Source organism: Coregonus clupeaformis, unplaced genomic scaffold, assembly GCF_020615455.1.
Source record: "Coregonus clupeaformis isolate EN_2021a unplaced genomic scaffold, ASM2061545v1 scaf2538, whole genome shotgun sequence".
Lineage (NCBI taxonomy): Eukaryota > Metazoa > Chordata > Actinopteri > Salmoniformes > Salmonidae > Coregonus > Coregonus clupeaformis.
Window position 1 is genome coordinate 37,501 of NW_025535992.1, and position 14,285 is coordinate 51,785.

The 14,285-nt window shown below is 52.4% G+C and overlaps 2 protein-coding genes across 2 annotated transcripts; both read left to right on the forward strand.

The window, feature by feature from the left end:
- Positions 1–10,765: 10,765 nt before the first annotated feature.
- Positions 10,766–11,365, forward strand: LOC123488880 (histone H1-like). Its single transcript, XM_045219619.1, has one exon. The coding sequence runs from the start codon at positions 10,766–10,768 to the stop codon at positions 11,363–11,365; it is 600 nt and encodes a 199-aa protein (XP_045075554.1).
- Positions 11,366–12,040: 675 nt separating this feature from the next.
- On the forward strand, positions 12,041–12,512 carry LOC121561405 (histone H2A). The gene is given in 4 exon segments (XM_041873973.2): positions 12,041–12,058; positions 12,060–12,117; positions 12,120–12,211; positions 12,213–12,512. Coding segments are annotated over 4 exon segments (387 nt in total). The 3' UTR covers positions 12,432–12,512.
- Positions 12,513–14,285: the final 1,773 nt, after the last annotated feature.

The window sequence follows — 14,285 nt, forward strand, 5'->3', positions numbered from 1 at the left end:
GTGTGGTACCAGTCAGAGATTACACCTTTCAGACTCAGATGGGTACTGTAATGGATGGGTCTCATGGCAAGCGGCAGTCTCAGTCAGACAATGACGTGATGACGCAATCGCTTATCCGGGGAGAGCGCGCCGTCTCAGGTTAATGCCTCAGACAGCGCAGTTCAGGAACCGTGCTGCGTTCACGGAGGGCCGGATTACTGGAGTTACGGGCGTAACTAACGATATCAAGGCCTCCGATTCACGAACCAGCTGATGTTTCCTCTCCCTTTAGAGGGGGCCCCCTGGGCTATTCCACCAACTCAGTGCTGGGGAATAGCGGCGGCAAGGGCCATAGAGGAATACAGGTCCTTCCTACTGGACGTAAAAGAGCTTCGTGCACGTCCGCTTTCTCTGCATTGCTGGCAGTGGCAACGAAGCTGTACCCTCTCACGCTGACTAGAACAGACGTTAGAGAAGGGTTATGCCCTCCAATTCCATCGGACCCACCCCGTTTCGGGGGAGTGGTGGAAACGGTGATGGAAAAACGCCGGACAAAGTAGCCGCTCTGATATCAGAGATCACGGAACTTTTTGGCGAAAGAGGCGGTCACAGTAGTTCCCCCGAGAGCAAAGGAACAAAGGGCTCTATTCGCCCTATTTCCTAGTGCCCAAAAAGACGGGGGAGTGAGGCCGATTTTGGATTTACGCATTCTCAACGAGAGCATAACCAAACGGCCCTTCCGAATGCTGACGACAAAACGTCTACTGGAATGTGTCCAGAAGGGAGACTTTTGTACAAGCATAGACCTAAAGGACGCGTACTTTCATGTGCCGATTCAATTTCGCCACAGAAAGTTTCTGCGGTTCGCCTTTCAAGGGGGGTGGCGACGAGTTCACGAGGATGCCGTTTGGGTACGCCCTGGCACCTCGAACGTTTTCCAAATGTGTGGAGGCGGCATTGGAACCGCTGCGTCGTCAAGGGATAAGGATATTAGCCTACCTAGACGACCTGCTGGTTTCGCCCGTCAGCAGAGCTGGCGTTCACGCACACGACACAGACAGTGATTCATCTCACGCGTCTGGGGTTCGCTGTGAATTGGAAAAAGAGCGCACCCTGGCCCAGTCATCAGATTGTCTACCTGGGACTACAGCTAGACACTGTAATGATGAGGGCGCGAATTTCGGACCCTCGAAGGCAGCATTGGTACTAGCCCTGAGGAAGTGTCGTCCGAATCACACAGTAACGGCGCTTATTCGATCATGTCACTTTTGGGTCTCATGTCGGCAGCCCACTCTGTGGTACCGCTGGGGCTTCTGCACATGCGCAGAACACAGCGGTGGTTCGCCCAACTAAGACTAGACCCAGTGCGTCAACGTCATCTGTTGGTGGTGGTTCCTCTCTCGCTAAGAGCAGACCTGGACTATTGGAGGAACCCGTGCGTTCTCACGCACGGAGTCCCGATGGGCAAGGTGTCATCCTACATTCCAGTGTATACAGATGCCTGTCTAACTGGATGGGGAGGGACATGTCAGTCTCAAGCGATAGGTGGTGCATGGCCTCAATCAGGTCGGCACATAAACCTCTTGGAGTTGGAAACGGTTCGACTGGTTTTGAACCACTTCGCGTCTACCCTTCCGGGGTCGCGATGTGTTGGTTTGGTCAGACAACCGGACCACAGTAGCTCACATAAACTCGCCAGGGAGGGGTCAGGTCTCCTGCCCTCCACAGGCGGCAGAGGAATTGTGGCTGTGGGCTCACAAGCACCTTCGCTCGTTGAGAGCAGCGCACATTCCGGGCTACTTGAACGTAGGGGCAGATCTCATGTCAAGAGGGGTCCTCGAGACGACGAAGTGGTGTCTGCACCCAGACATTGTTCTCCAAATTTGGGAAACAATTCGGGAGAGCCGGAGGTGGATCTGTTCGCGTCACGTGTGAACGCGCAGTGTCCCCCTATGGTTCTCCCTGAGACAACAGGACGAGCCGCCATTGGGAAGAGACGCGTTCGCGCACTGCCCGTGGCCGAAAGTTCTCCTGTATGCATTCCCTCCGCTGTCTTGCATTCTCCCACTGCTAGCCAGGGTGAGATCAGAGGAGCTAACAGTGATACTGATAGCGCCCGATCGCCCGGGGCTCCGTGGTTTGCAGAGATGAGTCAGATGTTGATTGTGCCACCTTGGACAATTCCACATCGACGAGACGCGTTGAGCCAGGCGGGAGGCGCGATAGGGCAGTGGCCCATAATCGGCCAACCACTGAAGGCTTGGTTCCTGAACGGACAGGTTGAGGCGCCGTGGGTTATCTGATGCAGTGATCAGAACCATACAGAGCGCTAGGGCCAGTTCCACTTCCAGGATGTACACAAGCAGATGGAATGTTTTCTCACAGTGGTGTAACACACAGGACGTAGACCCCATGAGCTGTCAGGTAGAGAGTGTGCTCTCATTCCTGCAGTTTATGTTTGATAAGCAGAAATCGCCCGCCACCATTCGAGTGTTTGCCGGCAATTTCAGCTGGTCATGAAGGGTTTAACGGGAAAAACCTGTTCAGTCACCCATTAGTGAAACGTTTCTTATTGGGAAGCGACGGCTTAGGCCAATGCCTAGAGCTACGCTGACCCGATGGGATTTGGCTTTGGTTCTCGAGCGCTATGTAAGTGCCGTTCGAGCCATTGAATCAAATACCCCTCAAAATGCTGTCTATCAAGACGGCGCTGTTGCTCGCCTTGACTACCGCTAACGAGTCAGTGATTTGAGTGCACTGTCGGCGAGACCCGACTGCCTTGCCATTAATGGCGATTTGAGCAGAGCGGTGTTACGTCCTAACCGGCATTTGTGCCGAAGGTTATTAACAGTGCATATAGATCACAGACCGTGGAATTGTGGGCTTTTTATCCCCCTCCTCATGGGGAGAGGAGTGAAAAAAGCTTCATTGTCTGTCCAGCACGCGCTTTGGCGTGTTACGTTGGCGCACAGCAGCGATGGGTCATCGCCTCAGCTGTTTGTGTGTCCGGTGCGGCTGCATTGGGTAGACCACTTTCTAAACAGCGTTTGTCTCATTGGCTTTGTGAAGGCATTGAGGGCATACGAGGCGGCGGGGCAACACCGCCTCAGGGTATTAAAGCGCATTCCACTCGTGGAGTAGCAGCTCTACTGCCCTCTTCAGAGGTACAGAGGTAGTGGATATTTGTAGAGCGGCGTCTTGGTCGACACCGTCTCCTTTTATTCGTTTCTATCTGTTGGATATGTCTTCTAACTCTTTGGCTCGATCTGTACTCAGCGTGGCTGAAGGGAGATCTTGAGAAAGAAACAGAGAAAGAAAGCAGGATTGTGACCATGTTCATAAATCCGCTTTTATTAGAAGGAACATATTATGGCACGTTTTTCCAACTCTTTAGCTCGGTCGGCATTCAGCAGAGCTGAAAGGCGATTTTGAGCTAGAAAGGAGAGGACAGAGCAGGACCTGGGACAGGTTCCAATCAGGTCCGCCTTGGTTAGGAGAAGCGTGTTATGTCGGGAATAGGCTTTTCAACTTTCAAGCTCGATTGCACTCAGCACTAGCTGAAGGAGAATCTTGAGCTAGAGGAAAAGCAGGACGATAGACAGGTCTCTATCAGGTCCGCTTTGGATGAAAGGCTATCTGTGGCATGTCTCTTGACTCAGGGGTCAGTACATAGAGACATGTATTGAACTGACAGAATGTGAGGTCATCTATCTGATTCAGATAGTATGACCTTTATATTTGTTCCTGCCTACTAATCTATGGATTCATAGAGTGAGTAAGGCGGTCTGTTGGACACTTAATGTAGAATGACTGATGTCATTCCATTAGTGGACAATAGTGTTATCACAGAATATTGAGGCACGGCATCTGCTGGTACAGATTAGCACGGCGTCTATTCTGATGATCTGCCCACTAGCCATTGGCATTGCCATTTGAGCTAGATGGGGCGGGTCTATAACCAATGACGCGGTATATTGTGACGCCCAAGGGGTTTTTAGTCACAGTCGGCGGGGAATTGGTTGCAGCCTTGCTGGGCTTGACCTTTTTCATTTTTAATGGGAAGTGTTGGCTCGGCAGGGGTACATTTAGGAGCGTTTGGCTCCGCCTTAAACCACTAGAGCATAGCTCCCCTTGGGGCGGAGCTCCACGATATAGAACGACTAGTTACCGGAGTGACTCCAGTTCTATGAGTGGAGCGGAGCCCCATAGGACAAGGCCCTACCGATCCTCTCTAGTCTCGCTAGATAATATCTCGGGAGGCAGATTGATGGAACGGGGTTCCTTATAGGGACACCTGTACTCCTATTGGCTGTAGGTGTGTGCATAATTTTGCTTCAGGCTGTTCTGCCCTAGGGCAGAGGGTAAACCACTAGGAGCATAGCTTCCCTATGAGGCTCCGCTCCACTCATAGAACTGGAGTTGCACTCCGGTAACTAGTCGTTGCAGTGTAACTCCAGTTCTATGAGTGGAGCGGAGCTACAGGGAGCTCTGCTCTATTGGTTTACCCTCTGCCCTAGGGCAGAGCCAGCCTGGGAACAAAATATGCACGCACCTACAGCCAATGGGGCTACAGGTGTCCCTATAAGGGAACCGTTCCCTCAATCTGCGAGTTATCTTCAGCGAGACTAGAGAGGGTCGGCAGGGGCCTGGTCCTATGGGGCTCCGCTCCACTCATAGAACTGGAGTTACACTCCGGTAACTAGTCGTTCTATATCGTGGAGCTCCGCCATAGGGGAGCTCTGCTCCTATTGGTTTACGGCGGAGCGGCAGCTCCCAAAATGTACCCCCTGCGGAAGCCTAACACATCCCATTCAAAAATGAGAATAGGTCAAGCCCAGCAATGGCTACAACCAATTTCACGCAGTACTGCGACAAAATACCCACCGGGCGTCCAATATACCGCGTCATCGGTTATAGACCGCCCCCTCTAGCTCAATGGCAATGCCAATGACTAGTGGACAGATCCTCAGAATAGGCGCCGTACTATCTCTACCAGCAGATAGCCGTGCCTCAATATTCTGTGACAACACTATCGTTCACTAATGGAATGACCTCAGTCACTCTACATTAAGTGTCCAACAGACCGCCTTACTCACTCAATGGAACCCAGAGATTAGTAGGCAGGAACAAAATATAAGTCATACTATCTGAATCAGATAAATGACCTCACATTCTGCTCATTTCAATACATGTCTCTATGTACTGACCCTGAGTCAGAGACATGCCACAGATAGCTTTTCATCGGGCGGACCTGGAGACCTGTCCATCGTCCTGCTTCTCCTTCCTCTAGCTCAAGATTCTCTTTCAGCTATGCTGAGTGCGATCGAGCTTGAAAATTAAAAGCCTATTCTTGACATAACACGTTTCCTAACCAAGGCGGACCTGATTGGAACCTGTCCAAGGTCCTGCTCTGTCCTCTCCCTTCAGCTCAAAATCGCCTTTCAGCTTCTGCTGAATGCCGACCGAACTCAAAGAGTTGGAAAAACGTGCCATAATATGTTTCTTCTAATAAAAGCGGATTTTGAACATGGTCAATCCTGCTTTCTTTCTCTGTTTCCTTCTCAAGATCTCCCTTCAGCCACGCTGAGTACAGATCGAGCAAAGAGTTAGAAGACATATCCAACAGAGAACGGATAAAGGAGGCGGTGTCAACAACGCTCTACAATATCCACTACCTCTTACCTCTGAAGAGGGCAGTAGAAGCTGCTACTCACGAGTGGAAGTGCGCTAACACCCTGAGGCGGTTGTTGCCCCGCCGCCTGTCGCCGTCTCAATGCCTTCACAAAGCCAATGAGACAATCGCTGTTTTGAAAAGTGGTCTACCCATGCAGCCGCACCGTGACACAGAAACAGCTGAGGCGATGACTGATCGTACTGTGCACTCAATGTAACACGCCAAAGCGCTACTGAGCACAAACAATGAAGCTTTTCTCACTCCTCTCCCCTGGGAGGGGATAAAAACCCACAATTCCACTTGTCTGTGATCTATATGCACTGTTAAAACCTTCGGCACAAATGCGGGTTGAGACGTAACTTACCGTTCTGCTCAAATCGCCATTAATGGCAAGGCAATCGGGCTCGTCGACAGTGCACTCAAATCACTAACCCGCTTAGCGGTAGTCAAAGCGAGCAACAGCGCCGTCTTGATAGACAGCATTTTGTGGATATTTGATTCAATGGCTCGAACGGCGACTCATAGCGCTCGAGAACTAAGGCAAATCCCCTCGGGGCAGCGGCAGCTCTAGGCATTAGCCTGTCGCGTTCCAATAAACGTTTCACTAATGGGTGATTGAACGTTAAACCCTTCATGACCAGCTGAAATTGCGCTGCAACTCCCGAATGGTGGAGAAGCATTTCTGCTTATCAAACATAAACTTTCGGCCACGGGCAGTTGTGCGAATGCGTCTCTTCCCAATGGCGGATCGTCCTGTTGTCCTCAGGGAGAAACATAGGGGACACTGCGCGTTCACACGTGCGCGAACAGATCCACCTCGGCTCTCCCGAATTGTTTCCAAATTTGGAGAACAATGTCTGGGTGTAGACACCACTCGTCGTCTCGAGGACCCCCTCTTGACATGATCTGCCTCTACGTTCAAGTAGCCCGGAATATGCGCTGCTCTCAACGGCGAAGGTGCTTGTGCACCCACAGCCACAATTCCTCTGCCGCCCGATGGAGGGCAGGAGACCTGACCCCTCCTGGCGATTTATGTGAGCTACTGTGGTCGGTTGTCTGACAAACCAACACATCGCGACCCCGAAGGGTAGATCGCGGTGGTTAAAACCAGTTGAACCGTTTCCAACTCCATGAGGTTTATGTGCCGACCTGGTTGAGGCCATGCACCACCTATCGCTTGAGACTGACATGTCCCTCCCCATCCAGTTAGACAGGCTTCTGTATACACTGGAATGTAGGATGGCACCTTGCCCATCGGGACCCCGTGCGTGAGACGCGGGGTTCCTCCAATAGTCCAGGTCTGCTCTTAGCGAGAGAACCACCACCAACCGATGACGTTGACGCATGGGTCTAGTCTTAGTTAGGCGAACCACCGCTGTGTTCTGCGCTGTGCGGAAACCCCAGCGGGACCACAGAGTGGGCTGCCGACATGAGACCCAAAAGTGACATGATCGATAAGCGCCCGTACTGTGTAATTCGGACGACACTCCCTCAGGGCTAGTACCAATGCTGCCCTTCGGGTCCGAAATTCGCACCTCATCATTACAGTGTCTAGCTGTAGTCCCAGGTAGACTATCTGATGACTGGGCCAGGAGTGCGCTCTTTTCCAATTCCAGCGAACCCCAGACGGCGTGAGATGAATCACTGTCTGTGTCGTGTGCGTGAACGTAGCTCTGCTGACGAGGCGAACTCGCAGGAGTCGTCTAGGTAGGCTAATATCCTTATCCCTTGACAACGCAGCGGTTCCAATGCCGCCTCCACACATTTGGGAAAAGCGTTCAGGTGCAGGGCGTACCAAACGGCATCCTCTTGAACTCGTCGCCCCCTTCTATGGCCACGCGCCGCTATTCCCCAGCACTGGGTTGGTGGAATAGCCCAAGGTGAGGCCCCTTTGAAGGGGAGAGGACACATCAGCTCGTTCTGGGTGAGTCGGGGGCTTTGATACGTTGGTTACGACCGTAACTCCAGTAATCTTGCCCTCCGTGAACGCAGCACGGGTCTGAACTGCACTGTCTGAGGTACTGGCCTGAGACAGAGCGCTCTTCCCGAAGCGGTGCGTCATCATGTCATTGTCTGACTGAGACTGCCGCTTAGCATGAGACTTATCCTTTACAGAACTCAACAGAATCTGAAAGGTGTGATCTCTGACTGATACCAACGGTGGTGCCACAATGCCTCTTTACTGGTCTTAAGCGGCTGTTCAACGACACACTCAATGTGGTGAGCTGCAGCTCAGAGCCATGGGCATTGATACGTTCAGAATAAACCGGAGGCGTCCATACCTTGGTTATACCTGTAACCCTGGTATTCCCGCTCTCCGTGAACGTCGCACGGGTCTGATCTGCGCTGACTGAGGCATTAGCCTGCAGCAAGGCGTCATTCCCGGCTAGCGGCTGCGTCTTCATGTCACATTGGGACAGAGACAGCTGCCTGCTGAATGTGAGGTATCCTTGAGATAAGCCAAGACGGTGTCTTGGTATCTTTCCTCCCTTCACCTCCTGTGTGCGTTCAGCTCTGCACCTCTGGTGGGCTGAACTACGCTCAGTGTGGTGAGTATTAGCGCGTTCAGAAAGAAGTGGGGCGCCGATACACTGGGAAACTTCGTCACCGTGGTAATCGGGCCCTCCGTGAACGCAGCATGGTCTGAATCGCACTAACCGAGACCTTAGTCTGCGATAGTGCGCCATCCCTAACTAGCGGCTGCGTCATCATGTCTCCTGACTGAGACTGCAGCCTGCTATGAAGGCACTCACTACAGTACTCCTTGGAGTCTGTAATGTGAGTCTCTTTGAGATAAACCAAGACGGCGTCTAGTATTATTCTCCTTTCGCCTCCTGTGTGCGTTCGGCTCTGCACCTCTGGTGGGCTGAACTACACTCAGTGTGGTGAGCCTGGGCGCGTTCAGGAAAGGTGGGGGGCGCCGACACTGGGCACCTTCGTGACCGTGGTAATCGGGCCTTCTTGAACGCAGCATGGGTCTGGGTCGTACTAACAGAGACCTTAGTCTGTGATAGTGCGCCACCCCCAATGTGGTTATTATCAGCGCGTTCTGAGAGAAACCGGGGCGCCGATACGTGGTTACGCCCGTAACCGTAGTAATCAGGCCCTCCGTGAACGCAGCACGGTCTGAACTGCACTGACTGAGGCGTTAGCCTGAGACAGAGCGCCGTCCCGGATAGCGGTCGCGTCATCATGCCATTATCTGGCTGAGACTGCAGCCCTGCTATGTGAGACACTCACTACGGCACTCCTAGGAGTCTGTAAAGTGAGGGTCCTATAAGGTACACTTAATACCTTTTATATACCTGCCTTATGTGTGCATTCAGCAACGCACCATGGTGGGCTGAGCTGCACTCATAGTGGTAAGAGAGAGGCAGAGTGAGGAAGGTCGAACGCTCTCGGATGTATTATGGAAAAGGGGCTCTTTCTTGACAGTGTCAAGTAGAGCCAACTCTTTATTACACACATCAACAAAAAACATTCTCCTCCATACACTCAACGGTAGAGTGGGGGACAGTGGAGCTCGGTCACAGCGGGTGCTGTGCGTCTTCCGTTCTCTCCCCTCGCCTGTCATAAAGCAGCGTCTCTTCTGGCCGCCCTTCGGGTGATGCCAGGATGACGCTTAATGACCTCTCTCGCCGGCACCTCTGGCGCTGAAGGGGGGCGAGGCCCGCTCCCTTGCTGCTGGAGGACGCCGTCTGACGCCAAGCTGTAGCGAGAGTAGCGGCCGCCCCTCCTCATATCCACTTCCGGGTTGGAGGGAATGGGGGGCAGCTTAATCTCCCGCTGTTTAGCAGCCCACTCAATGAGACCTGAGAATTCCAGGCACAGAGAGGCTGTGGCGTCATCATCCAGGGATGTAATGACCTCACAATTTCCCGAAGGAAAAGGGGTGTTAAACATCTGGGTCAGTGTAATGAATTGTTCCAATAGAATATTCATTTCTTCCCCAATAACCCTGTCATCTCCTGAGTCAGTGCCCTCAGATGATGCCTCAGCTGAGACTAACACTGATAGCACATCCTCAAGAGGAATATCCTCCCTAAAAATGCCCAATGCTGCTTCCACTCCTTCAAAAAAGGAGGCGCAGCTGGCGCATAGTGGGGATTGATGAAGCTGTCCCTGGCGTGCTGTGCCCTCAACCCACGAAACAATGTCGGAGGGTGAACGCCAAGGGAACAGCGACATTGAGCTCTGAAAAGAGCTTTTGTAAAATGCTTACCTTTAGGATAAGCTTGGTGTGCTCATTGTAGGAAGACGTTGATGGCTGGATATCAACGACGAGATCTTCCTGAGTCTTCTATGGCTTCTTCAATTCTAGTCCAGTCGCTGAAGATAATGGGAGGCAGATTGAGGGAACGGGGTTCCTTATATAGGGACACCTGTACTCCCATTGGCTGTAGGTGTGTGCATATTTTTGTTTTCAGGCTGTTCTGCCCTAGGGCAGAGGGTAAACCAATAGGAGCAGAGCTCCCCTATGGGGCGGAGCTCCACGATATAGAACTTGAGGTACAACACTAGTCTCAGCCAGGCCTCACAGGTGCATGTGTTTTAAGGTCCCCAAAAGAGCGCTTCTTTAAAACACCCCTGACCACATCAGGGGACCCCAAACCATTTGATTCCCTTGCCAGACATCTCGGCTCACTACACAACAAGTGCTGCTCGCAATCGGATGCACTTTTAGGCCATTTAGGAGACAAATAGCACAGGAAAGAAAGTGCGCACCGCTCCACCCGACAGTCGAACGGTGAGGTTTTGAGCGAGCCGCAACAAAATGCACGGCCCTTCCGCGGCCCACATTACTTTATTCTGAACAGAGACAAGTCTGCTCGCTGGGCCGTTCGCTTTTGGACCAAAAACACGGCTCCGTCGGTGACTTTTGGGCCGATATAGGCGAACAGAAAACACAAGTGAAAGAGCATTTGGCCAGCCCAGAGAAGCCGAGCTGGGTGCCTTGAGTCTACATGGTTCTCATGTCGCGTTTAAGGCCAGCCCCCTGCTCGGTGTGGAGCTTCAATAGCGCAGAGCAGCGTCTACAGCAAACTACTCCTCGCAGACCGTGTGTGTGTGTGTGTGTGTGTGTGTACCGGACCAAACGACAGACAGACAGACATGGCAGAAGTCGCACCAGCATCCGCAGCGCCGGCCAAGGCACCCAAGAAGAAGGCAGCAGCCAAGCCCAAGAAAGCGGGACCCAGCGTAGGAGAGCTCATCGTCAAGGCTGTGACCGCCTCCAAGGAGAGGAGCGGCGAGTCCCTGGCCGCGCTCAAGAAGACGCTGGCGGCAGGCGGCTACGACGTGGAGAAGAACAACTCCCGCGTCAAGATCGCAGTCAAGAGCCTCGTCACCAAGGGCACCCTGGTCCAGACCAAGGGCACCGGTGCATCCGGCTCCTTCAAGCTCAACAAGAAAGCCGTCGAGGCGAAGAAGCCCGCCAAGAAAGCCGCAGTCCCCAAAGTAAAGAAGGTGGCCGCCAGAAGCCCGCTTGGCGAGAAGCCCAAGAAGGTAGCAGCCAAGAAGGCCGTCGCCGCAAAGAAGTCCCCCAAGAAGGCCAAGAAGCCCGCTACACCCAAAAAGGCGGCCAACAGCCCCCAAGAAGGTGAAGAAGCCGCCGCAGCGGCCAAGAAAGCGGCCAAGAGCCCCAAGAAGGCTACAAAGGCAGCCAAGCCCAAGGCAGCCAAGGCCAAGAAGGCAGCCCCCAAGAAGAAGTAAACTCTATTACAAACAGTGTTCTACTCGACACATAGTTGTACCACAAAAGGCTCTTTTAAGAGCCACCCACCTATTTCCATAGAAAGCGCATTGATTTCCATATACTACCTGTCGTGAAAAAGAAATTACGCACACTAGGCTACTTTTACGCACACAACATTGTCCCACTCTGGGTGTGTGCGAAGGGAGAGGCATATAATAGAGGGCCAAAATGGCTTAGAAATTCGACCTCACCAGCCATTTGTATATGAGCCACTGGGCTATTCCCGTTCAGAGGCAGGCTGCTGTGATGTGTTACAAGTGCCATGTAATAACAATAACAATACTATAGTGGCTTCGATTTCAAACTCAAGAGTGCACCCTCACCAGCTGTTTGTTTCCCATTTGGAGAGAAATAATGTGAGGATTTCATGTCGGACATTTTGGCGCTCACGCGAAATGACACAAAGTAACAAAGTCGGAGGGACACAAAGTAGCCTCTCACTCGCTGCCTGTGGGTGGGAACCGGCTTAGGGCTGTCTGTCTGTCTGTCTGTCTGTCTGTCCCTCGCTCCAATTGGATAAGGCCACACCGGCCCGGTGCGTGTCGTTGCCTCTTGTGGCGAGGTATAGAGTACGGCTCTCGAAGTGGCGAGCGGCTCATTCAGACTTTCTGTGACTTTCTCAAGCTACCAATATGAGCGGAAGAGGCAAAACCGGGAGGCAAGGCCAGGGGCGGGAAGGCAAAGACCCGTTCATCCCGTGCCGGGCTCCAGTTCCCGTGGGCCGTGTGCACAGGCTGCTGCGCAAAGGCAACTACGCCCAGCGTGTGGGCGCTGGCGCACCAGTCTACCTGGCCGCCGTGCTTCGAGTACCTGACTGCTGAGATCCTGGAGTTGGCCGGCAACGCTGCCCGTGACAACAAGAAGACTCGTATCATCCCCCGTCACCTGCAGCTGGCCGTCCGTAACGACGAGGAACTGAACAAACTGCTCGGCGGTGTGACCATCGCTCAGGGTGGTGTGCTGCCCAACATCCAGGCAGTGCTACTCCCCAAGAAGACCGAGAAGGCAGTCAAAGCCAAGTAAATTCGCTACTGCGACTTCAACTTGACTACTCAACCCCCAAAGGCTCTTTTAAGAGCCAACCACCTAGCTCTCCAAAAGCGCAAAGTACCTTTCTATGACTGCTACACATTGAGTGGGTGTATACACAACTATTTCGACATTCTGTGCCCACATGAGGCCTTGCATGAACAACAACACCTACTAGGCCTCGTTTGCCATAGCAGGCTAGCATTAGATTACAACGACCCTATAAGATGTCACTCTTGACTTTAGCGACTATTATTGCGCGTAAAGGGCCGGCGGCGTCCTATTGCGCGCGCACCGGGAGTTTGAATTTTGGAGAGGCCGGGCCTCCCGTCCAATGGCCAACGGAGGAGGCCTGCAAACAGGGCCAATCGGGGTGGTGGGGAGATGGTGTCCAATCAGCAGGCGCCACTGCCGGCTTTATAAACTTCACATAGGCATTTCGAGGCTATACTCCCGACTGTCAGAGAAGCGCCATGGCCAGAACCAAGCAAACCGCTCGCAAATCCACCGGTGGCAAAGCCCCCAGGAAGCAGCTCGCCACTAAGGCTGCTCGCAAGAGTGCCCCGGCCACCGGCGGTGTGAAGAAGCCTCACCGTTACAGGCCCGGCACCGTGGCTCTGAGAGAGATCCGTCGTTACCAGAAGTCCACTGAGAGAGAGAGAGAGAGAGAGAGAGTGTGAGTGAGTGAGACTGAGAGACTGAGTGAGTGAGTGAGAGAGAGAGAGAGAGTGAGTGAGACTGAGAGACTGAGAGAGTGAGTGAGTGAGAGAGAGAGAGTGTGAGTGAGTGAGACTGAGAGAGAGAGAGAGAGAGAGAGAGAGTGAGTGAGTGAGTGAGAGAGAGAGACTGAGAGAGTGAGTGAGTGAGTGAGAGAGAATGAGAGAGTGAGTGAATGAGTGAGTAAGAGAGAGAGAGGGTGTGAGTGAGTGAGTGAGTGAGAGAGAGACAGAGAGAGAGTGAGTGAGAGAGAGAGTGAGTGAGTGAGTGAGACTGAGAGACTGAGTGAGTGAGTGAGTGAGAGAGAGAGAGAGTGAGTGAGAGAGAGAGAGAGTGAGTACTCAACTGTGCCTCTCTCTGAGGCACAGTTGAGTACACCCCTCATCCAATAGACCCCAGCAACTTCCTTTTGGATCCACGTTTACGGTATAGGGGATGCATTTGGGACATACCTTACATCTCTGACCTTGTCAATATCAGCATTTCGCTCTACTTACCGTGAAGTGACATTATAATAGTCATCATCATAATAGTAGTACATTAGAGTATACGTTTGCGTAAAATAGTACCATTTAAAGGGAGTATGTCAGGGTCAATTACTGACAAATGAGAACACACTAATCCTCAGGGGTCATTTAGGGGCAAAACGCACCACTTTGTGAAGGTTTTGTTTTGATTGAAGAGCAAGAAAAGTATTCATTTGTTCCACTTCTTTCCCTTCTAAATGCGGTTGCCTAAGGACAGGCAGTATGCACATATCTAAATGTTATGAAAAAATCAGTATTTTTTTGCCACTCAGAACACAGACATTTACCTTAAGGGGAGTTACCCTCATTTTAGACTTACATTTACATTTTAGTCATTTAGCAGACGCTCTTATCCAGAGCGACTTACAGTTTAGTGAATACACATTTTTTTTTATACTGGCCCCCCGTGGGAATCAACCCCACAACCCTGGCATTGCAAACGCCATGCTCTATCAACTGAGCTACATCCCTGCCGGCCATTCCCTCCCCTACCCTGGACGACGCTGGGCCAATTGTGCGCCGCCCATGGGTCTCCCGGTCGCGGCCGGCTGCGACAGAGCCTGGATTCGACCCAGGATCTCTAGTGGCACAGTTAGCACTGTGA